This window comes from Rhipicephalus sanguineus, chromosome 7 (assembly GCF_013339695.2).
Source record: "Rhipicephalus sanguineus isolate Rsan-2018 chromosome 7, BIME_Rsan_1.4, whole genome shotgun sequence".
NCBI classification, from domain to species: domain Eukaryota; kingdom Metazoa; phylum Arthropoda; class Arachnida; order Ixodida; family Ixodidae; genus Rhipicephalus; species Rhipicephalus sanguineus.
The window spans coordinates 99,104,937-99,129,477 of NC_051182.1; the positions used below are offsets into that span (position 1 = coordinate 99,104,937).

General features: G+C 44.8%; 1 protein-coding gene across 1 annotated transcript in view; it reads right to left on the reverse strand.

Annotated features, from left to right (window-relative positions):
- LOC119399658 (cytochrome P450 3A8) overlaps positions 1-18,775 on the reverse strand; it is a 32,000-nt gene extending 13,225 nt beyond the window's left edge. Inside the window, exons 1-9 of the mRNA XM_037666473.2 lie at positions 18,611-18,775; positions 10,824-10,920; positions 9,574-9,626; positions 7,805-7,901; positions 7,183-7,308; positions 4,461-4,698; positions 3,501-3,631; positions 2,691-2,757; positions 1,525-1,597 (exon numbers count right to left, since the gene is read on the reverse strand). Of these exons, the coding sequence (XP_037522401.1) occupies positions 1,525-1,597; positions 2,691-2,757; positions 3,501-3,631; positions 4,461-4,698; positions 7,183-7,308; positions 7,805-7,901; positions 9,574-9,626; positions 10,824-10,920; positions 18,611-18,705 (977 nt within the window). The 5' untranslated portion in view covers positions 18,706-18,775. The remainder of the gene's footprint in view (positions 1-1,524; positions 1,598-2,690; positions 2,758-3,500; positions 3,632-4,460; positions 4,699-7,182; positions 7,309-7,804; positions 7,902-9,573; positions 9,627-10,823; positions 10,921-18,610) is intronic.
- Positions 18,776-24,541: the final 5,766 nt, after the last annotated feature.

Below are 24,541 nucleotides of genomic sequence, written 5' to 3' on the forward strand. Positions count from 1 at the left end.
TGCCCCGGCTTCGCATCGCCTCATGTCCCCTTTAGCGGAAGATGGTGTAATTTTTTTATTTTATGATACGACTTACAGTTTAAGAAATGTCGAAGGAGCTACCATAGTTAAAAAGCTCACTTAGGAGTTCCTGCACATGTAAAGTTCAAGCTATAGGACTGATGACAACAGTGGCGAATGAACGAAGGCAATTAGAAAATGCTCTATAATGTGGGATTCAAGTATGGATAAAGGAAAGGCGTGTACGCACCAACATTTGCACGGTAATTGTACTGCAATGAAAAACTAGCTATTAGAACACAGAAAAAGAGGGAAAGGAAAGACAAAAATTATGACTAGTGTCTGGATCCTGTCGACATCGCCATACTGTTGCTTACCATGGGAGTCCATACTCTGCAAATTCCGGTGATTTCAGAACTTATAGAAAGTTGACCCAAAAATTTACATGGAAGGGCATGAAGGAAGATATGGCTAAAATACATCGGGACATGCCACAGCGGTCAACATTTTGAATGCAATGTTCAAGTCACGTGGAAATAAAATAGTAACTGGACAGTATTAACTCTACTAACTCGACTCTATACTGTAACTCTGCCCTATACTGCATCTTGATTTTGCAGAATTGAAAGAGAAGAGTTAGGGTGTCGGGAATACCCAAGATTTTCTACTCGCAATGTGCGAATGCACGCGGATTGTGGCTGCTTACGCTGGAAGGGAGGATCTGATGCGCATCATCTGCTTTCTAGAAAGGGACGTAGTCTGTCTGGAACGTCAAGTTCATTGTTGTTGACAACACACCGGCGTTCCGAAGTGGGAAACTTTGGCGTTCGTCTTAATCGAAGGTATTGAGCTCGGTTTTCCTGTACCATATCCTTCCGAAGTGAACTCTGTAACTGATAGAAATATTGTAGACTTGAAGATGATTCATAGCTTTATGTCCTAAGTTCAAAGGCGGGTGGAAGTGTGCGTTAAAAGTAGGTGCAACGCATCACAACCCTGTATAGATTTTAAATGCTGTTTTTTCAGTTCTTAAATAGATATATATATATATATATATATATGGTCTTTCTGTAAAGTTATGACGGATGGTAATGTACTCTATAATGAGATAACCGCGAATTCAACAATCTGTTTGCTATAATTTCTGCAAACTTTAGGTAAAATGATGTAATGTGCCGCGCGAAACGTATAGAGTTAATGCTGATTGAGAATATTTTCTACAACCACTCTCTGCAATGTATCCAACTTGAACTCTACGATGAATTCTTACGCAATTTTCCGTCGTTCAGTGCTCTGTAAGAGTTGCTTCGATGTCGCGAAAACCAATTACATGGAGTCTTTTTGAGAGTGCGGAGAAAACGTTACGCGAAGCTAAATCGTTGGTGTTTCGTTATGCTGCTTAGAGCGATTTAAGTATTGCATAGCATTCTCTTGAATACCTAACTTGGAAATTATTGCCATGTAGTCGACTGCGGCTGTCAAATTCAACTCATGCGAGTGCGTTGTTCTATGTTCTTTACTCACCCCGCAATCACAGCCACAGTGGTGTTGAGCTCAACCTCTTGAAGTGTCATAGTTGCTTTTCTCTTCCAGTCAGCTGTGCAACATAACAACAGATATTCAACAATACGATCAGCAGTCTCAAGAAGTCCTTCATTTCAGCATTACGCAAATTGTCTCCACAGAATGCGGATTTTAATTTCTCCTAGATGTTTGAAACTTTCAGGCTGAAGTTCATACAAAAGGTGCATATCTTTCTAGCTTCGCTACCACAGCAGACTATGTGAATAGGTTAAACATTGGAATACGGAAGGAAATAACGTAGAGTGAAATGATGATTACAGAAGGCACACAAATTGTTGTTGTTCTACTTGCGTTTACTGACACATAACTAGTGCGGTATGGAAGGGTTGACGCTTGGGCAAGTTGGTGTGGATTCATTTTAATAGGTTAACAGCGCACAGAACGATTAGGAAGGGACGAGACAACAGAGGTAAAGAGCGCTGACTTTCAACTCGTAGAAATTGCGTAGAAATATTACTGAGAGACACGGCAGTATACAGTGGATAACGAAATAGAGAGCACATATGATTCGGATCTGAAATGGATTATCTATTTAGTACGGATACCTCAAAGGCATCCTGAGGGATTTTACATGAAGGACTACAGTAGTCAATTCTTTAAGAAATCAAAAACCAAAGCACCTCCTCTCAACTGTTTGAAGAACCACTCTATTGGCCAGATTCAAAGGGAATGTACAGGTTACGAAGTTACACGCTGAATTGCATAATGCAGAAATTTGTTTCCTAATTAAAACTCAGTTGTAATATTTGCACCGTAAAAGTCGCGAACAAATGAGATAAAGTGATTTTTTCCTAAATTTCGAGGCAGGAATTTACAGCGTTATTGAGATTTTGCTTTCTCTAAACATAGTATAATATCGTAATCGCGATTTCACATATCCATGAATAGGCTTCCATCGTGTTTAACTGGGACTTCACATCGCGCATTGCTACGAGAAGGAGTGATGTTCTCGAATACCATGGTGATCCTGTTGCATCTGTTATCAAGTCATAAATATTTGCAAGCTCCTGAGAACCCACAAGATTTCAATACGCGTACAAACACCATAGTAAGGTTGTCTATTCTCAGTTGAAGCACAAAGTCGTTTAGCAAAATACATAACATACCCTCGTTTGGGCGCTCCTTTTTATCACTTGCATCTAGCATGACCTGCAACAGGTCTGGCCTTCTTGCCTGAAAAGGCGAGCGTTAGGTCAGTGACATAACATTCGAGATATAAATGCATATGCGTGAAAGTGCATTTCTGACCAAAAGGCGTCTTTATTTCCTTTGCTAGTGGCCGGTGGCAACGTGAAAACTAAAAGCGGCTGTTGACTACGGGAGAAGTGCATTGTGGTCTTCATACGTCAGCACCATTCTATGTATGAAAAATGCTAAGTCGCTCAGTAAGTTGGTGTGCATGGAAAGAGAGCACACACCACTTCACTGAAACGTCGAAGTTACTTGTGAAAGGTGTCACGGTAGAGTACAACAGACAACAGCATCAAGTAGCAGCTGCTGGACAAGCAGCAGCAGTACTTCGTAACTTCGAAATAGCGCACAAACAGAACACTGGTGATTTAAGTGAACTTATTGATTTGACACATTATGCATACTGATCGCATGATATGATCGCATATTGCGACCGAACTAGAATCGCTAGATTGAAGGGACAACGTGTGAGGTTCTTGTTTTCGTTGCGTGTCAGTCTTAGAGCAAAAGTGACATTACCTTAGGCATTTCTCTTTCATCAAGCACATTGGAACAAAACAAAGGGCATTCAGATACGCATGTTTTCATCGACTCGTATTGCTACGAGAAATTATCGCAAGGCGGCACAGTACAGCAGAAAAAAGGAATAAAGCTGCCCTGTTACGTAAGACCTCGTTTTATGCCGTCAGCCATTACGTTTGAAGAACGCGGAAGACGTTCCTTACCTCCGGGTTGCGGAGCCTCATTTCAACAACCTTCTTGGTTTCTTCTCCGAAGATGCTGAAGGTGAAGGATCCAAACTTTTCGTTTAGCCAGAGTATAGGGGCTACTATATCGGCCAGTGTACTTGTGCAATCTGTCAGGAGAGAAATGAAAACATGATATTGCTGTACTTACTGAATAGCTAAGCATTGCTGACAATGGGTGATTGGGACATCTTAAAAAGCGTGAAATTTCTACAAGCGCATGCGTGTACAGTTGCGACGCAGATTAAGCGTTTTTAACTGCCTGTACAAACTTATGGAGCACGAAAGAGTTATGGCGTGAATGAAGGGCTGTGTAGGCTGAGACAACCTCTCTGGAGAAATTTGTTCGTGCCTTTTTTGGTGTGGCGCTGTTTCGTTGCACTATTTATTTATTTATTTATTTATTTATTTATTTTGAAAGTATCTGACACGCCCAGGAGGAACATTGAGTAAAGGGGGCATTATACAAAATGTACGTATATAAACAAACCAAATTAAAAAATAAAGCAATACAAAACAAACTAATGGAAACCAATACATTAAAGAGAAAACAATACAGTCCAAGATGGACGAAATATACAAGTGAAGGAAGCGCAAAAAAAATGGCGCGAAAAAAAACGGTCAAGAGAGGCACATTAGTAGCGTGTTAATAACCATGCAAAACAAACTTGAATTATGAAAATATGGTAGCGATGCAGTTCTAAGAATGCAGTTCTACACAGTGATGTAAGCTAGATGTCAATGTCGAAACCCCAACTCGCCGAATGTTGAACACTTTTTTGCTAACGAAAGCTTCAATGTGATCGAGAAGCGATGGATAGGACGTACTCATAAATGGCTGTTTACAGTGCATTTGGCGTGCACAATCTCTATTAAACGACGCACAGCTTTTGGCATGAAGTGGATCGCCGGAGGTCTCATTAGGGTCGACCTACTCACGGGCTATCATGTGAAAAGGTCCAGTCATGACGCCGTGTACGACCTCGCGTGCGGTCTGCATGAATGGGTGTGAGAGGTTCCGCTGAAAGCAGCAGTCTAATCCGAAAGCAGCTCGGCCGGTGTAGTCCATGGCGAGACCTTGCAATGGTTCGTGGATGGCCAGTTCTCGTCCAGCGTCTGCCAAGTCTCCCAGCGTTTCTATGAACAAATCCGCCGATTCTACGAGGTGTTCCATCATCTGAAAATAAGTGGGGTTATTTAGAGAAATGTTATTGTCACAAAGCTGTCGAAAGTGACCAGCATTTGCCTTATTCACGCAGCAGAGCAAATAATCGCACGAATGGCGAAAGAGCAGGACGGGACACAGCGCTAAGAACTCAATGTTTATTGCCCGTGATCATGTATATATACGACAGCGCGCCAAAGAAAAAGGGGGAGAGGGGAGCACACAATCCTAGGTGCACTGCTTAGCCCTAAATTTTTGCGTTTCATTCCGTGAGTACTCTACATCGTGCATCACGTGCAATAAACGCAGTTGTTAGCGCTGTGTCTCCGCCGTGCGATCCTTTGCGGTACTGCCTAAATTATGCAACACCAACTATCCCATCAGTCTGCCCTTTCGAATGTTTCGCAACCTTCTGCACACTTTTACACAACGCACAGGCAGAAACTTCAAGTGGAGGAAACAAAAAATAAAGATGATGATAGTTTTGCCGAAAGTACGCTTCTGCTAGAAGGGGTCACCCTACTACTTTGGTGGTGGCCAACAAAGATGAAATGCGCCTGTTAGGAAAACGACGGGAAGCTTCAAAGTTCCTGTATACACTGATGACAACATCGAGTTGACTGGAACGTCGCACACTTTCTTGCAGTGAAGCGTTGTTTGCAAATACATCATCCTGCACGGCTGTACTCAACGCTTCATAGCCATAAGGTTAGACGAAATTGGCACCCTCTCGCATGCGCTCGTTCAAGAAGAAGTACCATTCCGCCAGAGCCGATCGTCACATGTTGGGAACATGGCAGGAAGCTTTTGAGTATTACAACTGCTACTTTTCGGACATGAAGGTCTGGCAGCAAAACGGAAAGGCGAGCTAGTTGGTACTGATTCATAATGGTGTAATAATGTAAAAAGACGAAGACAAGAAAGTGAACACCACAAGCGCTTACTCACAACTGAAAGCTATATTGCTTGAACAGAAAGTATATCTAAACTTGACGCTCGAGTAATTCCCGCGCATGCGCATCGTGGGCAAGGCAAAAAGCAAAAACCAGAACAAAAACACACCTCCTTCAACCCCCCCCCTCCCCCCAACAGGCTACCCCCTTTCCTTTTTCTTTTTTGCGCTACTATAACACCATTATGAAGGTCTGGAATGACGGTTTTTCAGGTGACGAGAGGGCTACAGTCAGCAAGGCTAAAGGCTGTCCTCTCTGTGGATAGCCTGCAAGGGGACCTCGCCTGCCTGTGCGCCAACATCACGTTCCTGGCACGTGCGAAGTTACAGGTGGTCTGGAATGAGAACGAGGGAATTTCTGTTCTTAAAAAAGTTCCAAGTGTCCTTGCTCGTGAGCACCCTAGAATCCCAGTGTCGTTGAAGCCATTGAGTGTTCCCGAGTACAACTGCACTCCAATAACATCTGTGGGCGTCTAGTGTTCCTTCTCAGCGTACGAGCTCATTCTCAGTGCCAGGAGGTACAATTGTGAATCTGGAGATGGTGGTAATTGGCTATTGTTTCCACAGTTTTCGTATTGATTGTTAGACTACATTCCACGGGCTCTCCAAACAGATTCCTTCAAACATGTGCACTTCAAATGGGCGGAAGTTTATTTGGCAGTGTTGGGACGCCTTGCCTGCACAATTCGGATGATGTCATTGTATATAAGAAAATGGCCAGATTCACACCTTGCAGTCCTCATGTAAGAAGACGTCAATTTTTTATTAAATCATCGTCTCTATAGCATTTTCTATATGTCTATTTGTGCTGTGCCTTAATTTAATTGCGTTAGTCAGACATAAAGTAGCTCTTTTTAAATCAGTATTCCCAGCTTTCAAGTATTATTTTTCATGTCTCTTTCTCTATATGTGACGCACGGCTAAGCGACAGGGGCTATTGAACATTAATGTGAGCAGTGTGCTTGTTGAAAGTAAATAGACCCTTTTCAAAAGATCAAAACTAGCTTTCCTGCTATGCAGTTTCCCAACTAATGGCGGCTAGTCAGTTGCTGAAAACAGCGTGCTCTAGTGCAGTATGCTTGCGGACTAAAAAACTCTATTGATCGCCACTAGTAGGAAAGTTGCACTGCTATGTTCAACTGTTGGCGTCGTTGTGCCATCCCAAACAATAGCATTTGTTTTGTTTTCCTGTCATAGTTAGAGGTCGCGCACGTCTTCGCTAGAAATAGTTTGCGTTGACGTGAAAAGTGATTGTGCCCATATTTATGACATTGGAGACCTAAAACGTTGTTTTGCCTGCCTATTTTTGGCGCCTAAAACACGCTTTTTAATGCCTAAAAATCCAGCCTCTAGCAATAACGTTATTCGACGAATACATTGTTACTGTAAGCTTTGTTGTCCATTGAAATAACGTTAATATTGTACTTGCAATACTGCAAGTTCTTTTTTGTATTTTTCTTTTGGTTTAATTTAATTTTCCCACCCTGCTTGCGCCTTGAGTACTTAGTAACAAATATATGAACAAACAAACAAAAATCGCTTACTTGCTTCAGCTTGTTGGTAGTAAAAGCCTGTGATATGCAGCTTCGCGTTCTCTTCCACTCTGCTCCTTTGGCATGTAGGATGCTGTTATTTAGGACGGCATGCTCTTGGTCTGTTCGCATGATGATCTAACAAACGAAGAAAGAATTTGAATACAACACATTCGGAGGCTTTAACAGACTAATACCGATAAGTAAAAGCGAACCAAATGCATAAAATTCATAGTCTCTGGTGCGCTGCAAATAAGTTACGCTCTTCCGAGTTCATGCACTAAAGAGATCTGAAACTGACTTATGGTTTACACTCTCTACTATAAATTGTATAGAAATGGGTTGTTGACATGCTTGTGCGCTTGTGGTATCTGTGTGGCTTTTTCGTGTAATGTGAACGCGTACGGATTTACTGAAATGCTACGCGAAAAACGTACAATGTAAGGCCCATTGCTTGCGGTGATTGACGTAAGCTATTCGTCCGATATGCCACTAAAGTCACAAAATTTCTGCCAACTGACGCGCTTGCTCTACTATATGGCTCCTCTCTCCTCGTGGCAACGATAATTGTGTCATCCTGGAGACAGCAAAGCGGCCTTACTTACTATTGCGTTGCTTATAATGCTAGACTTACACCTCTGTCGGTGAAGTTCTTGAAGTTTTTCACGAATACGTAAGACAGAAAGTCCAAGTCTTTGACAACCAACATTGGAAGATCGCCATTGTAAAATCTGTAAAAAACAAAGAATATTACAAGATCGACCGGACAAGAAAGAAGTAATATGCGCTTTGTGAGAAAATAGTGAAAATATTGCCCGCTTTTTTTTAAATGATGAAGGAGTCGTGTAAACTTAAAATTGCTGTGCTTTTTAAAGGAGACAATATCATTTCGAGCGGCTAATTTTCTGTTATTGTGAACGTTGTATTATAACGACTATAAGAAACAACAGACAAATGAGCGGAAAAAATCACAGCGTAAGGCTGATTGGCTTTCAAAAGGAAACTAGCGAACAACTGGATAATTTTTCTCAGTACCGCGGAATATACAGACGTATAATAAATATTTTAGGCTTTCTTTTTGTTCCATCGTCAACGGCGATAAAAAATAAATTGATAAATATTAGCTTGCATGAGCAGATGCTGAACTGTATCACCTCGTGATTTCATCGAACCTTTAATAACACAAGAAATGTGCTAAAGCGATAGCAAAATGTGCATCAAACAAACAGATGTACATAACAACGAAGAATCCCAAAAATATGGCGACGTAGTGGAGCATCCCGGCACGGACGTGCCAACGAAGTGTTGAGGTTTTAAGTCCTAATACCAAGATGTGATGATGAAAAACGCCGTAGGGGAGGGCTCCAGAAATTTCGAGCACCTGAGATTCTTTGACGTGCACCTAAATCTAAGCACACGAGCCTCTAGCATTTTACCTTCATCGAAAAGCAGCCGACGCGGCCGAAATAGGAGCGGACATGTGTATCGGAAGGTGGATAAGTATGTGGTTAAGCGAATATTAAGCTTCACTATATTTTTAGTACCTTTAGCCCACTTATATATTTGCACAAAAAATGTGGTCGTCTAGGTTACCATTCTCACGATGGTTTGCGCAAACGCGACACAAACGAAAAGAGAAGAAACAACGACACAAGCGCTAGCGCTTGTGTCGTTGTTTCTTCTTCTTTCGTCTGTGTCGCGTTTGCGCTAACCATCATGAGCATTTTCCAACTCGCCCAATTCGCTACCCTCCTATAGGTTACCATTGAAAGCCTCTAACTTAATACGGTGAGTTCTGTTTAAATAAAGAAGCAATGAAATCTATCGGATAAAGGGCAGGAATTTTGGTCAACATTTATGCAGCTAAAATTGGTATAGTATAGCTGAATAAGTTTAGGCTTCTTATCCCCGTAATAAAGAATAGGTGAAGGTATACAAACTGCACCTATTTAATCCGAAAAAGTGCATATTTTAGGCAGTGCTATGAAGTATACAAGAAATTTTGAGTTCTACTTTTACAAAATAGCCATAGGAAGTGTTATAAGTTTGCAGAATATTACCGCTTAAATTTATCCAAAAAAATGCCATCTACACAAGCTCTTTTAGTGAATTCGTCAAACTGTGAACGTCGTGTTGAAAATATTCTCATATGCAAATTTTCAAGAACTTCGCATGGCGAATTTATACCACCACTGTAGACGTTGCTTCTTACAATTGAGATAATTCAGTTATTTATCAGATATGCGGCGAATTCTATTGAAGTGGTTTCAGCCATTATGCCAGTAAAGTACTTGCGGGTAATACAGTTATAGGAACATAAAATATTTCTGTTAAATGTCAGCTGCTGCTGCATGTGTATCTAGAAAATAACATTTACGCCATTCAGAACAGTAACACACTTACCCGAATACGTCGCCATATTTCGCGCACCAATCTGTGATGGCGTGCACGAACCCCTGCAGGATGTGTGCTATTAGCTTACAAAAATATGCAGCAACAACTGCGAATATAGCGTTGCACAAACACTGCGCGTTGTGTCACGCATCTGTGAGATAACCCGAGCTGGAATATTAGGCGGGAGGAGGTTGATGAAGAATGTTTTACTTCACTGAAATGATTTACAAAAAATTTTGCGAAAACATCCGGATCCGTAGCCGATATGGTTAGTTAAGGATCCGTTACAGATATTGCATGTTGTAGTTTAATTAGCGAGTACAATATTTATATATAAAATTCAATCTCAATCACATTTTCAAATACGATCATGTAAGAAAAGGACAAGAACAGAATCAATGAGCATGTACACAAAGTTATTAGGTCGATATCAATATGGTGAATGGCAAAGCGCGACAGCGGAAACAACGCACACATGGGACCGGTCATGTTGGCTAGCACCAGCTCTGGAACCTCCGCACTTTAGCTTCTTTCAAGTGTGCGCTCGCCGCCTTTTACGGCCATCGCTGCGCAGTGCAATGGTCTGACCGCTCCAAGTATAACCTTTTTATACCGCCCAAAGCCGGCTGCGAAATGCAGCAGGTGCAGGCTTCACATGCAGCCACTGAGAGGTGATTGCTGGTTCCTTGTCTGCGCCTGCTGGTGTCAGCCCTCTCAAGGCAACCACCACGAGTGGGCGGACAATGTTTGCAGCACTCGGCAGTCCAAATGGGAGCTAAACTGCGCCTTCTGGACGGTGAACGGTGCCTATTGAGACAGGCGCTCTAGCAGGCACTCATTAAATTGCTTTGACTTCCTTTGTCGATCCCATTGTTCACCTCTCTCACCCCCCCACCCCCCATGTTGTCCGCGCCTCACCCGGTGTTACAATACCGCGATCGAATCACCTTCCGCCATGTTCCCGTGTCTGTGATGACGTTCTCAGATGACGCCAGTATAGGACGTCACAAATTTACCTGATTTAGGACGTTACAACGTCACAACACGAAGTGATCGACGACATCCCGGTAAATTTTCTCATTGTGACTTGTTTGGATCACTCGTGCTGACTTTTACTGCGGCGGATTTTTTTTTTACTCATGCGATATATAAGCCTTTCGACTTAAAAAAAAAAAGCATTCGCTTTAGAAGCCTCAAGCTAACTTTGACAATGTGTCAAGTTAGAAGTTTTACGGATCCCTTCAGCGAGAGGGTGATACCTTCTTGTGGTACTCGGCAAGATTTCCCCATATTAGGCTTGGCTCCGGTCCCGGTATTCCTATTTCTTTGAAGTAGTTGAATGTCTTTTGGCGGGACCTGCGTGGAAAGAAAAGGTCGTGAAAAAAGTCGCCCGCATCTTCCCACGGGGGGAACTCGAGTAAATGCGTCGCAGAGTGGTGGGGGTACCGCGTGAATGTTGCGTAATTGGGTATGGTTTGGAAATGCTTAATTGTTACACGATGCACACACCAAGTACGACTTGAACGGCTCCAGCTTGCACGAAGTTCTGGGTCCGCAGCTCGCTTCAAACGACTGCGTTCAGCGTGGTATGCTCGTCTCTTCGCAGCCTTGTCTTTTGCATCGCTTGCTGTTGTTGACGCCGACGACGGTGAGGGTGGGGTAACGTTGCCTTCAACGAGTGGTGGCACGCTGATTGAAGGTACTGTTGCTTCCATCGCATCTACTCGAGTCAAGCAAAGCGTCAAGTCAAGCGAAAGCCAAGTAAAGACGCCCTTGACAGAATTCCAAACGCGCGCTCCGCCGCTTATATACACACCGCCCGCGTTCGAGGGAGAGAAGGGAGGGACGGAGAAGAGAGAGGGAGGGAGAGGAGGGAGAGGAGAGGCTTGCTGCTGGCACTAGACGAGCCGAGCATGCGCAGTGGGGGTGTGGAAGGCGCCGCCCACGCCGCAGGTGCGACTAAGAAATGCTCCGCATCTAAAATTACAACACCAAGTAATCCCCCCAACTTAGCCCCCACGTCCTTCATCTGTGGGAGGCCAGTCGAAGCCTTTGCAAACAATGAAAGCGCCCAAGACTAAACCGCAAACTTTGCCTCCGTATCGCTGAAATTATGGAGGAGTCTGCACACTATGCCATCCAGACAGATAGAGCAAATCGGGCAAGTTGTTGTCGCACCCTGATAGGAACGCTGGGCACGAAATGTACGTCGGACATCCTTAGGGCGCTTTCAGATCCTGAATCCACAAAAACCCTCATTTACAATGCTGGCCAAAAGCTAATCTCCATCTAGAAAAAAATTATGGATATCGTAGCACTCATCGAAACATATATTCCTCACCCCGTAGCGGCAGATCCGAAGACAACCCCTTTAAAATTCCCCGATCCGGATGCAAACTAGGGCGCAAACTAGGATGCTCCCGGAAGGAAAACGGACCCTTGCTTATAACAGTAGTGACACTCCGCCAGGGCTGGGCCAGACAATATACGACCCCGTAACTCAAATGAATATATCTGCAGGAGCTCACAGATACTTTTAACGAATACTGGAGCGAAGGTGCGCTATCATGCGATTGGAAACTCGCCCTGAATTATCTGATTCACAAACCGGAGAAATCACTGCACCAGAATTTACGACCAGTCTCCCTCGCGAGCTGTGTAGGCAAACTTTTGAGGAAGTCATTCCCGAGTGACTACAACCGGATTTAGGAGCTGAGGATTTCTTGCCCAACACTCAGTTTGGTTTTCGCCCAAAGTATTGGCGCCGATGTTCCCCTGCATATTAAGGAGACCCTATTACATCCCAAATGAGAGACGGTCCGAACAAGAGCCGTTTTCGAGTTAAGCATAAAAAACATAGTTGATTCCCCCGTCATAGGAATCGGAATAACACGAAAGTAAAGCGTGCCCTTACAGAACTAACTGAATGTTTACTGTACATTGATATAAGAGAGTTTGCACAATGTATTTTGATGTCTAGCAGCTATAGCACCGTTTAACGTGGATGTGCCCACTTTGATGGTTGGTGGTACATCTCCATCCCGACGACTAACGTCCTTGCTAAATGATTAAACAAACGCTTGTGGTGTAGTAGTTAACGGTGAAAGCCTAATCAGAGAACTAGGTGTGATAGCCAGAAGAGCGTCGCATACTGGACGCAGAACTTGGTCGCCATCCCGCGGCATGTTAAAATGTGATTGAACACCACGGCCGGACTAGAGGGAAACGCAAAGCGCGTCGTGCCGCCCCAGTAGGCCGGCCGCGATTTTTCCAGGGGCGAGTGCATGAGCGGGGAACGCGGTGTTACAGCCAGGTGCCGTATATACATGGCATTTCACATAGACTGAAAAAGGTTGCGGCCAAGAGCGATGTAAAACTGGTCTGTTCTGCACCCTGCAAACTCGCGGGTCTCTGTAAGAAGGTTGTGCAGCGTGGCACGATGAGCAGGATTTGTGACATAATACATGTCAAAAAATACTGTGCGTGTAACACATGTGTGGTGTATTGCATCCCTTTAAGTTGTGACAAGTTTTACGTTGGACAGTTGGGTCGATGTGTCAATGTTAGGTTGAGGGAGCATGAAAATCTTCTACCCACGGGCACCGGTGGTAACTTGCCGCTGCACTGCAAGTTGTGTGGTTGTTCGCCTCTGTTTGATAAGGTGACAATATTAGGTAAGGCTAAGACGCAGCGAGAACGGGAGATTATTGAGGCATTCCATATCTGGAAACTTGGTCCAGACAAATGCGTTAGTGCGGCTTCGGTTTCTTATACCAGGAAAGAATTTTTGTTTCTAGCACAGAGGTGATCTGCTTAGATTAGCTGTTTGTGCTTTTTGGCTTTTGGGTTGTTTGGTTTTGTTTGTCATCTGCGCATGCGGCGTACGGTCTGGGGGAGAAGGTTTTTCCGAAATAAACGCCAGTTGTTAGTGCCACGTCTCTGCGCTCTGCCTCTGTTTTCTGCCGCTCTGCTTTTTCCGTTTTTCGACGTTTTGTGGCTTCTTTTGTAGTATTCTATAATACGGTCCAGGAAATCACGGAGGCACATGGAAGTAATCAACCACTGTGGCTACCCGTAAAACCCACAAGGTTGGACCTGTTGTGAACGCTGCGGTACGAGCCAAGCGGCAGGAGTTCTAACGAAAAATCATGGGCACTGCATTTCCATTAGTAGTCGCGGATCACTGGTAACTGAAATGATAGCCATGCAACATCAATTCACACCGCCGCCTGGGCCGACGCATGGCACGGGTTGATTACTACACCCGGTGGCACAACTTTCGCCAAGACGTCCTCCACGTCGACGCCACTGTAGGCCAATTCGAAGAAGCTGCTTCGTCGTCTGCCATGACGGAGGACGGGCGCATTAACTTCTCTGCGTCAACTGAAACTGCTAACGCCGACGTGGCTGAGGGGGCCGCAGTAGCCCTAGCAGTGGCGCATGTGGCCCACGGACTCTACCATTACAGACCTCCCAAAGCGGATACCGATACTTCCTTCAAGCCTAATACCAAACACGGTTGTACATATTTTACGAAACATCGCTTCGCTCCCCCATGAGGTGACCCTCACATGCGTACTTGAGAGTGCGTGTGTCCCCGGGAATGAGCGCATCGTTGTGCATGTCTGAAGTGTTTCCTTTCGGACCCCGGAATACCACGCACCCAAGACCCATAAAACGACCATGAGAAAGAATGTCCCCCGACCATCAGATTGCCTCATATTCCAGGTACGAAAGACAAGAATTATCTTCTCCTGGGTACTTCCTCACCCCCAGCCGGAGCTCAGTCTGGCGCAAGATCAAGAGAAGAAATTAATTTCCCCCTATCTTGCACGTACATCTTTCTTCGCTCTCCATCAACCATATTTCACCACCTGCTGGGTGCTCCGGGCGAATCTTGTCAACTGTTTGGGGAGCCGCCCCAAGCCCATCGCGGTTGGCCCTTTTCCCAACCTTTGTTTTTCCTCTTGGAAGGCCTCTCTTCGGGCTACTGGCTCGGATGACCAGCTGAGTCATGTGGCCGGGGCCCGCCTAGAGATATCGGTCAGGGCTTTCCCGGACATCTAGTGGCCCGATTATATTTAGATTGGTTATTAAATGCGAAGCATTTCTTAGCGAACCTCGGGCACTTTGGGCGTTTCTATCTATCTATCTATCTATCTATCTATCTATCTATCTATCTATCTATCTATCTATCTATCTATCTATCTATCTATCTATCTATCTATCTATCTATCTATCTATCTATCTATCTATCTATCTATCTATCTATCTATCTATCTATCTATCTATCTATCTATCTATCTATCTATCTATCTATCTATCTATCTATCTATCTATCTATCCGCCTACGTCTGGGCGCTCTCCCGGTCGTGTCCATAGGTTGTAATATACGAAAACTTGCATAGCATAGGATGAGTGTATGAAGAACACGAGTCACTGGTGATGACATGAATAAAGCAAAATACCTGTCGCGCATGTCATGAAACTCTTTCTCTCAGACACGTGTGGCACATACCCGCATACCAGAGAGAAGAAATAATAGAGAAGGAAAGGCAGGGAGGTTAACCAGTATGGGACAACCGGTTTGCTACCCTACACATGGGGAAAGGGTGGGGGAGATTAAAGATGGAGAGGAAAGAGAGAGAGAAAGATAGAAAGATAGCACATCACACTGCAAACACAGAATCAGTCGGTCACTCTTGTGTGGTACGCGACATTTCTGTCACAGTCTGTTGAAACAGTTCTTGCATGCCGTCAACAGAAGACATCACAGCTGAAGGCGACGAAGGCACTGCTGAGGTTTTTAAGAGAGACGAACTTGGACAAGCGCATACAAGAGTTCATTTTATGCGGGTATGTGCCACAGGAACAGTCTCAATCAAAGCAGTAACCGCGAACATACACATTGACACGGAAGGAAAGTGATAGTAATTGTTGAGGTTTTACGTCCCGAAACCACGATATGATTATGAGAGACGCCGTAGGGAGGTGCTCCTGAAAATTTGAGCATCTGGTATTCTTTAACGTGCACTCACATCGCAGAGTACACAGACCTCTACCATTTCGCCTCCATCGACATGCGACCGCCGCGGCCAGGATCGAACCTGCGACCTTCGGGTCAGCAGCCGAGCACCGTAACCACTACACCACAGCGGCCTACGCAAGGAAAGTTAGGGAGCTGAAGACAGAGCACCCCTGGAAGAGGCTGGGCTACCATCCACTCGTCCACGTGGTCCGCAACGTCGACCACGTGGATTACGCAAAAACCGGGGTGAATGCTTTCTGCAATAACTCTGCCAAGAGGACCATGTCCCTCATGATTACCGGTGACTTCAGCATTGATTTATCGAAACACAACAATGCCTGCTTCTTAGACGGCATGAAAGACGGCTTGGATGTGGACAGGGCATCACAAGACCTCGGTGCCTCGTCCAGGACAGGAGGCATCATACAACATTTCTTCGTAAAAGCCATTCGCGGTTTCCACCAGCTCTATTATACCTCGCACTTCAGTACACTTAGACCGTTCGTAGCCGCGATCACTAACGGATCCTATAACAAGTCCGTCCAGCTGCTGGTGCTTACCGATCACGGTGATGATGACCTTATTGAAGAACGGCCAAGAACCCCTTCCACACATGCACACGGGTTCGTGAAACGTGCGTGCGTTCTCCGTCATTACGGATAATTATAAGCATAATAACTGTAACGCAATTCTAACAACTGCTACTGTGACTGTAACGTACGTGCAGTGCGCCTGCGCGTGCCACTCGGCTGTGTATATATCCAGAGAAACTTTTCTAAATAAAGCTTAGTTGCGAGTAGCGCCAGTCCTGTGCATCTGTGTTCCTTCATTGTGCTATTTGAATTCGCGCCATCGAGCATTGACGACTATAAGCACTACATATCAGCTTACTGCGTCTGGTGTTGGTAACACTTATGTTGCTGTTGGCATCGTTAAGCAACTATAAATAACTGGTGATATAACACATGTGCGACTCTTCAAAATATGTGTGTGCGTATACCATTCTGCACATTTCTCTAGCGTCATTCCGTAAGGCTTCGCTCAATGTGAAAAATTGCGACACAGTTACCTTCCTGCGCATGGTTCGCATAACATTGATTCCGACGGTACGTGGGATCTGCCGAATTTTTTCAATGAAGTTCCATCTATCCAATACCCTTTCAAATTGTAAAGTGAGAGAGGAAAGACAGGAGCTTGGCCAAGTATGACGAGTTGCAACGTAATGGGAGACATAAGCCAGCTTCACTAGTACCGCTTTCACCATTTTGAAGAGAAAACGAGAGATTGAAAATAGCCAATATACTTGTGGATGTATTGCTTGTACATAGTTCCCACATGTGCGCAAATATGTGTTTCAAAAAATGTCAATTTACCAATGAAAATTCGTAAGATTAACTGTGAGATGGTGGTGGACAAACTTTATTTGTTATTCAAGGCAGGGAAATGGGAATAAGGGAAGTTGTAGAATGGGAAAGAGCGGGTAGGTGGGTCCCTATTTAAGACTCCAGTGATCCTGGCTACACGCTCCACCTAGTCCGAGAAGCCTCTTTAGACATTCAGCCCTGGTCGAGCAAGAATCTCCCAGGGCTCCCTAGACTAAATGCGTAATATAGGCAAATTTGCCTCCTTTGGTCTTGCCTCGCCTTCCCACGTCACTTGTGGCAGTGACGGCCGTGCACCACACCATGGACAAGCGCTGGCACGTAATGTGAATTCATGTGGTGGGTGCACCGCTGCACATTCAACAGGGCGCCACCTTCTTAAGATAAAATTTTTGATTTGTTTTGTAAGTGCATTATTTCTATATATAGTCAGCAGCAATAACATCGACGGGAAAATTGTTTCTTAGCTTGTTAACTAGTAAAACACAGGGTTCCTTAATAAACTGCGTATGGGAGTAGAACCCATTACATTAATCTCGTTGCGGCTGTAAGAACGAAGCTAGTCAAGCATGCTGGATTTCTGAACGGCTCCTTGTTGTCATCATTGCCTTTAGCAACAGCTTGTAGGTCGGCAACGAGGCTCATTTGCACATGTCCCTCGTTCAAGTAGTGCAATGTAGTCGCTTGAGGTACTGCGGAGAGCTTTCGTTTGCATATTGCAATTATTACGAAGGTAATTTTACCATGCGGTTAGGCTGCAGAAACATTTTCAGACATATTCTGAAGTCTATGCCCTCAAGTGAGCCTGCCAACTCTCATATATATATATATATATATATATATATATATATATATATATATATATATATATATATATATATATATGTGTGTGTGTGTGTGTGTGTGTGTGTGTGTGTGTGTGTGTGTGTGTGTGTGTGTGTGTGTGTGTGTGTGTAATCTCTGACGATCGAGCAAGTTTTGAAATTTTAATAGCTCCTTGTCCGCACGGTATAAATACTAAAATATCAGATAATTATCACTCTGTATGTTATGTGATACGCTTGAACGGATATTTTGAAGGCCTTCAAGAGTGCAAGATATTCACCGTGAGTAAATATTTTGCATCGCCGCAAAACGGGCGCACATTAGGCCCGGATAGTGCAACAGGTGGACAGTAGGTACGCTTGACAGAGCAGGAGCATGATGCCAAATTATAAACTGAGACGAGGTTTTTCTCTTTCTGCCTCACTATATCTGTATTTGTACTGCTTATCCGAGTATGATCGTTCAACAACGTAGCTGTGTTAGCTTTTGGAAAGGGGAAAAATTAGAGGATTCGAGCTGCATAAATACGGCGTTGGCAAATTATCTAAAGTTCAAGCCGCATAAATGTCGTAGCACAGAGCAGTTTGACCGATCTGTGATCGGAGTTGCTGCCACCTGTAGAATATGCGCTGACAAACTTGGAGATCGATGGCGTGGGTGGTCATCAAATTATCTATTCATCTTGGTTTAAAGGACATGTTTGAGTGGGAGTTCGAAAATCACTATCTGCTCCAAGTTGACGTGATCAACAAACGCGTTTGTCGCTCTTCTGCCTTTGAAAAAATGCGTTTATATTTCGAGAAACACTTACCTGATCAACCTGAAGAGTACGTAGGCGACGGTAATCGCTACGGTCGTCCAGCTAAAGGCCTCGTAACTGAGCAGCGACGACTTCCGCATCATCATGGCGATAACGTGAAGGCGAACGACTGTTGCGGAGCGTAGTATATATGGCTCGATGAGAGGGCCTCCCCCTTCTTTATCCACTCGGCTGAAGGCGATCTCGGCCAATTGTTAAGCCGTATAAAGGAATTTACCACTCAGCCGGGCGCAATGGCTCAGTGCCCACATTATCGTGCACCTCGGCGTGATGAAACATGTGTACTCGTGGTCAGCAAATCCCGCTGTCTGGCAAGAGTGGCCTACATAGATAGCGGTTGCGATTGATGAGTTGTCCTAGTTGAGCAATGCAGGCGGGTTGTGCAGATATCGTTCAGTCCACCTTTGGTAAGTCTGAAGAAATCAACAAATACTCTGTTCCCACCACTTATGTGACACCCTTGCATATGTGGGATGAAAGAAGTTTGCGCTTTATCTTGAACCAACACAGCGCCGGAAGAACAGCGACTGGAGCAACGGCGTTAGACGAACCTCTGTTGACCTGCGTGAGAAGGGTGTTGCTTTTTTGCAGCAGATTATGTCGAAAAACTAGGTAATGCCGCAGCTTACGCCACATGTTTCTGTGTACTTGTTTACATCTGTGTGAACGAGCCAATAAAGTCTTCGATAAAGATTTAAGCCGGACTGATTGTGGATTACGAGTTTACCACTAAAGTACACAAGCTAATTCCTTCATTGCTGTGACCAAAATTTGAATATCGTTTGCTTAAGGCTTATTGCCGCATTATGCTACTTGTATATAACATAGCGTAACCCTCAATCAGGGCATCGAATGTATGCGGTTCAGGGGTGGATGAGAGACGCCCCCCCCCCCCCTACTCTCTTCGAAACTAAGGCCTCAGATCGAGATGAAGCATTAGCGACTCGCCCAAGTTTCAGTCTTCTTGCTGTTTACCTACGATGTTGTGGTTTTGCCTCGGTTGCAAAATTGAATTTTGCATTCTGCGGTCAGTGGTACAGACGTGGTTATATCATACACCTATTTTTCCTAGCCAAATTAAGATTCTTATGATTAGAACCACTATGCGTGGCAGGCTGAACCGTGTTTCATCGCGCTGCATGCATAGATATAGGAGCTGGAGATCGTCCGCACTTTGGCTTTCCTCGCGGCACGGTTTAGGTGTACACCAAGAAGCGAAGTCATGCTAGCGTTTGGGAAGGCGACACGAAAACGGTCCGATTACGCTATCGCGGTCTACACTTAAAAGCGACGCTCAACCGTCCTTCAAATTTTTATGAATATAGCTAGCATCAACAGATTCTGGAATCAAGGCATATGAACTCTTGTCCTGTAAAACTTCTGATAAGGAATTTGGCGCAGTTGCTGTTCTGCGGAAGAAAAATAAAGGGAAAAAAATCACAGCATATCCACGGAGTGAATGATGATGAGTGGGCGAAGCTGCGGAGGTTCATTGGTAAACCGTGAATCTTCCGTGATTTCTGCCGAGTACATCGTCACCGACGTGAGATCGGGCGCGTTTATACTAAAGGTTCAATGAGTTATGACGACTTGCAGCTCACTTTAATTTTACATGTACGCTGTGATTTTCATTGTTTAGAAAACCATTGCTTTAGAAAACATCTGACGTCTTTCGTTAAGCAGCTGGCGTCTTTTCGTTTTGCTTTAGAAACATCTGGCGTTCTTTCGTTTTGCTTTTATAAAAAATCTGGCGTCTTTCGTTGGTTTATTTCGTCAATCAACGGCGTTTTGAACAAAATTTTCATTGTTTAAACACGCACAGGAGAAATCTCACCAGGCACTACCTTGGAGGTAAACAATGGCTGCTAATGGGAATGAGAGACAGAAGAAGTCGGCTTTTAGCTAACACTTACACTTCTACTTCTACTAACATTTCCTACTGGAACATGCCAATGGCTGCTAATGGGGAATGAGAGACAGAAGAATTCGGCTTTTAGTTAACGCGCACGCTGCGAATTTTTTATTGTTCAACAACGCACAGGAAAAATCTCCCACCAGCACCACCTCGGAGGTCAAGATCGGGTACTAGCGTTACGACTGGTTACGCACTACTACGACTACAAGGTACGAACGGGTGCCGCCTAGGAGCTTCGCCCCTAAAATGCGGGAAGTTTGCGCTATGTTGCGCAAAGCTTGGCACAGCGAATCTGGTCGATCCTCAGCTCGTCGTGCTGCAGCACGGGAATCACAACGCCGGCGATTGTATCCAGCGCGCTTGTCCGAAGAAGCGGCAGCCGAGAGACGGCGACGGGCGGATCCGGAATACGCGCAAAGTTTGCCAATCTGAATGTGTTGAACTCGATGCCCCTGAGCAACGGTGTAAGAAACTGGGGCGGTTGCTATGACGACGGCTCGGCGGCGAGCTTTAACACCTTCGTTGTTAAAGCTGGCAGTAAAGGTCTGTTAACAACGCGTCCGTAAACGACGAGTGAAAAACGCAGCAAGACGGCCGTAAGATGCTTTCTTTCAGGTGGTTGATATTTGCGAAAGGTAAACCACACGTGACATGGTAGCGGGCGAAAGAAGTGGAATATTCGCGCATGCGTGAACTCATTTGTCACAGATCTGTATAACACGTTTTTTATGCAGGTAGTAATGTACCTATGAGGGTTTACGCGCCTAAACTACGATGTACGATACAATGAGCACGGCGTAGTGGTACACTTCGGGTTAATTTATACCACCTGGGTTTCCTGAACGTGGGTGTTCTTGCATTTTGACCGTTTAAAGGTGCCGGTTCGAGCCGGAAATCGAACCCGCATCCTCGTACGAGGTAGCCGCACGCAATCATTGCCAGTAATACATAGGTGGTTCGAATACATTAACAGAGCATTTGTTGAGGAGGGGGCAGGAGGGGAGAAGAAAATGGACAATAACTGTTGAGGACTCCTTGAATGAGAGAGAGAGAGAGAGAAATGTTTTAATGAAAACCTGGAGATGTTAGCCTGTCTATTCGCCTGAAATGGTACTCCACGTGCTGGGTGATGATTATGATATATACACTGATAATCACATAACTCATACAGCCACACACACACATGTCTCGTGTATATATATATATATATATATATATATATATATATATATATATATATATATATATATATATATATATATATATATATATATATATATATATATATAGGCCACAAATAAAAATAATTCAGACGAATAATTTTTCGAAACGCGCGACCGGGGATTCGAACCGGCGGCGACCCCTCGCTCCACAACGCGCTGCGTTAGAAAATTCCGCCATGCAGTATACATTGTCCAGCCTACAAACGGCGAGCTATTTTAGCACCATTTACCGCTGGCGGTACGTACAGCTCAGCGGTGCTTTAGCATGTTCGCAATAACCCGCGAGGTGACACGAAGGGGGCTTTTAAGGCCGTCGCCCCGCTAGTTGCTGCATTGGGTAGGGTGCTCTTGTGTTCGGAGGAGCAGTAGTATTTGAGAGTTCGTTCAAACGCAGGCGGCGTTTGGACAAACGCACGGGACGCTATAAGGGGACGAAATTCAAGTTATGCGAGACGCCGGCCATGCTGTGTCATAGCCCACGCTGCGTTTGCGTCGTCCATCTTTGGGATGTGCTCTTACGAGTTGTACTTTGACATACAGGGTGTGGTCGCCCGCGCTCGCGCGCATATCTTTTGATGGGGGAGGTTTGTACGTTTTGAGCTTTCCTCGCAAAGTTCGCGTTGAAGCTACAGACTGCACGAAGGTGACCTCGCTCGTTGCAGCGGCCGCGCTGGCGAAACGAGTGAGCGGCTAGCTAGAAGAGCCAAGTTATAGGGCTAGTTTAAATGTGACAGTTGATAGTTCGCGCTCGTTCTGTGTATACCTGTGCGTTGTTTGAATGTGTCCTGTTTTGTGTTTGAGCAGCGCGCTGAAAGTGTCGAGCTGTGACAGTTAGGTCGCGTTGCTCCTGTGTGTGTTCTTTTCATGCGTCATTTGTGCTTGAGCGGTGCCCAGCAAATTTGAAGTTTAAGGCGCGAATAAGACACGGACGAAGATAAGGAACACACACACGGAGCGTCTCTCACGGAGGCGTCTCTCAACCGTGTGTGCGTTCCTTATCTTCGTCCGTGTCTTATTCGCGCCTTAAACTTCAAATATGTTAAACGAACAAGCCCAGTCTGCCATTCTTACATCGTATGTGCCCAGCAAGTTTCGAGCTGCTTGCAGTGCTTTGTGTGACATTCCAATTTGTTGCTATCGCATCATTGCTTCGCCCTTGCGGCGAAACTGTGACTCTTTCTCTCCCCCTCCCCCTTACTCCTCTATTCGGCACGCCACCTCAATAGCACCCTCCAATCCTTTCTTTACCTTTCCCTCTTTTCCGCACTTGCTTTCTCTTCTCCTCCTCCGTTTTTTTGGTTGGGGGAGAGTGAGCAGAGCGTGCACAAAGTACATGCCAGAACAATGCAAAGTCACATGTTCGATAGGTACAGAATTTCATTTCGGCGAAGCGATAGCGAAGGCACAATGCCACAGTTATCTCTACTTTTTTGTATGCAAAAGGCCCCATAGATTTTCAGCGGGCATTGTTTAGTGCATGTCCCTGCTAGAGTGCAATCGGTAAAGAGGTGTTCGCAATCACAACTCTTGGAGTGATCAGCAAGATAATTACTGACTGACCCTTCGAGCGAGTACGCATGGTGAGGCCGTTAAAGTACAGGGTGTTCAAAATTAAGCTTTATAGATTTCTTAAAATTCAGCACTCGGAGGTACGTGAAAACCACTTTTGCAGATAAGTTTTCTATTCAGGGGGACACAAAATGAGACAATAATTGTCGCTGTCAGACGCCCAATTAACTAAGATTGAATAATGAACTTTTTAATTAGTGCAGCAAGCGGGAATGTCTGTATAGAAAAGTTGGAGACAGTCGCGTTTCTACACAGTTCCACCTGGAAGAATTCTTCTAGCATATCTGTGCCCCGAAACATCCCGCTGCAAAGTTTATTTGCGGTTTGCATGATTACGCATGCAAGACAGTGAGCACTGGCGCAACTCCTCCCCGATGTGCCGCGGCAGTTGCGCGCGCCGTTTAATCTGACAACGGCTCGAAGACATAGGCAGAAATGATAACGGTTACTCTTTTGGTACCGGCTGGCGATAGCAAGCAATGACTGCTCGTCACATCAGGGAGGCGCTTTGCGCCAGTGCTCACCGCCTTGCACGCGTAATCATGAAAACCACAATTAAATTTTGCAGTGGGATATCTCGGGGCACCGACATGCTAGAAGAATTCTTCCATGTGGATCTGTGTAAAAACGCGACTGCCTCCAACTTTTCAATACAAGAATGCCCGCATGCTGCACTCATAAAAAAGTTCATGATTCAATCTCAGTTAACTGGGCGTCTGACAGCGATAATTATTGTCTCACTTTGTGTCCCCCTGGATATATAACCTATCTGCAAAGGTGGTTTTGAAGTTCTTCTCAAGGCTGAGTCCTAACAAAACCATAAAGCTTAAATTTGAACACCCGGTATACTAACGCAGTTTCTGGTTGATGCATCGACCGATTTGGCCGGTGTAGCACCACCCGAAAGTTAACGGGATTATATGGGGTGTTCAAGATAACTCGGGCTAAGTACTAAAGGAACAAACATATGTGCTACGCTTGTCGAATTGGCCCAGTGTTCTTTTGAGAAGTATGGAGCACGTCATGACATTTCTAACAGCGGAGCTTCTTAAGCCGAGCATTGATGTGTGAACAGAAATAATCATCATCATAGACCGGCACGCGCTCTCTTCATCCTCTTCTTCCTCTCCGTCCTTTTAGTCATCTGCATCGCTCCCAGAACACGTTTGCTGATTTGTCTGGCGTGGGATGCAATAACTCCGACGGGTGGGCGAG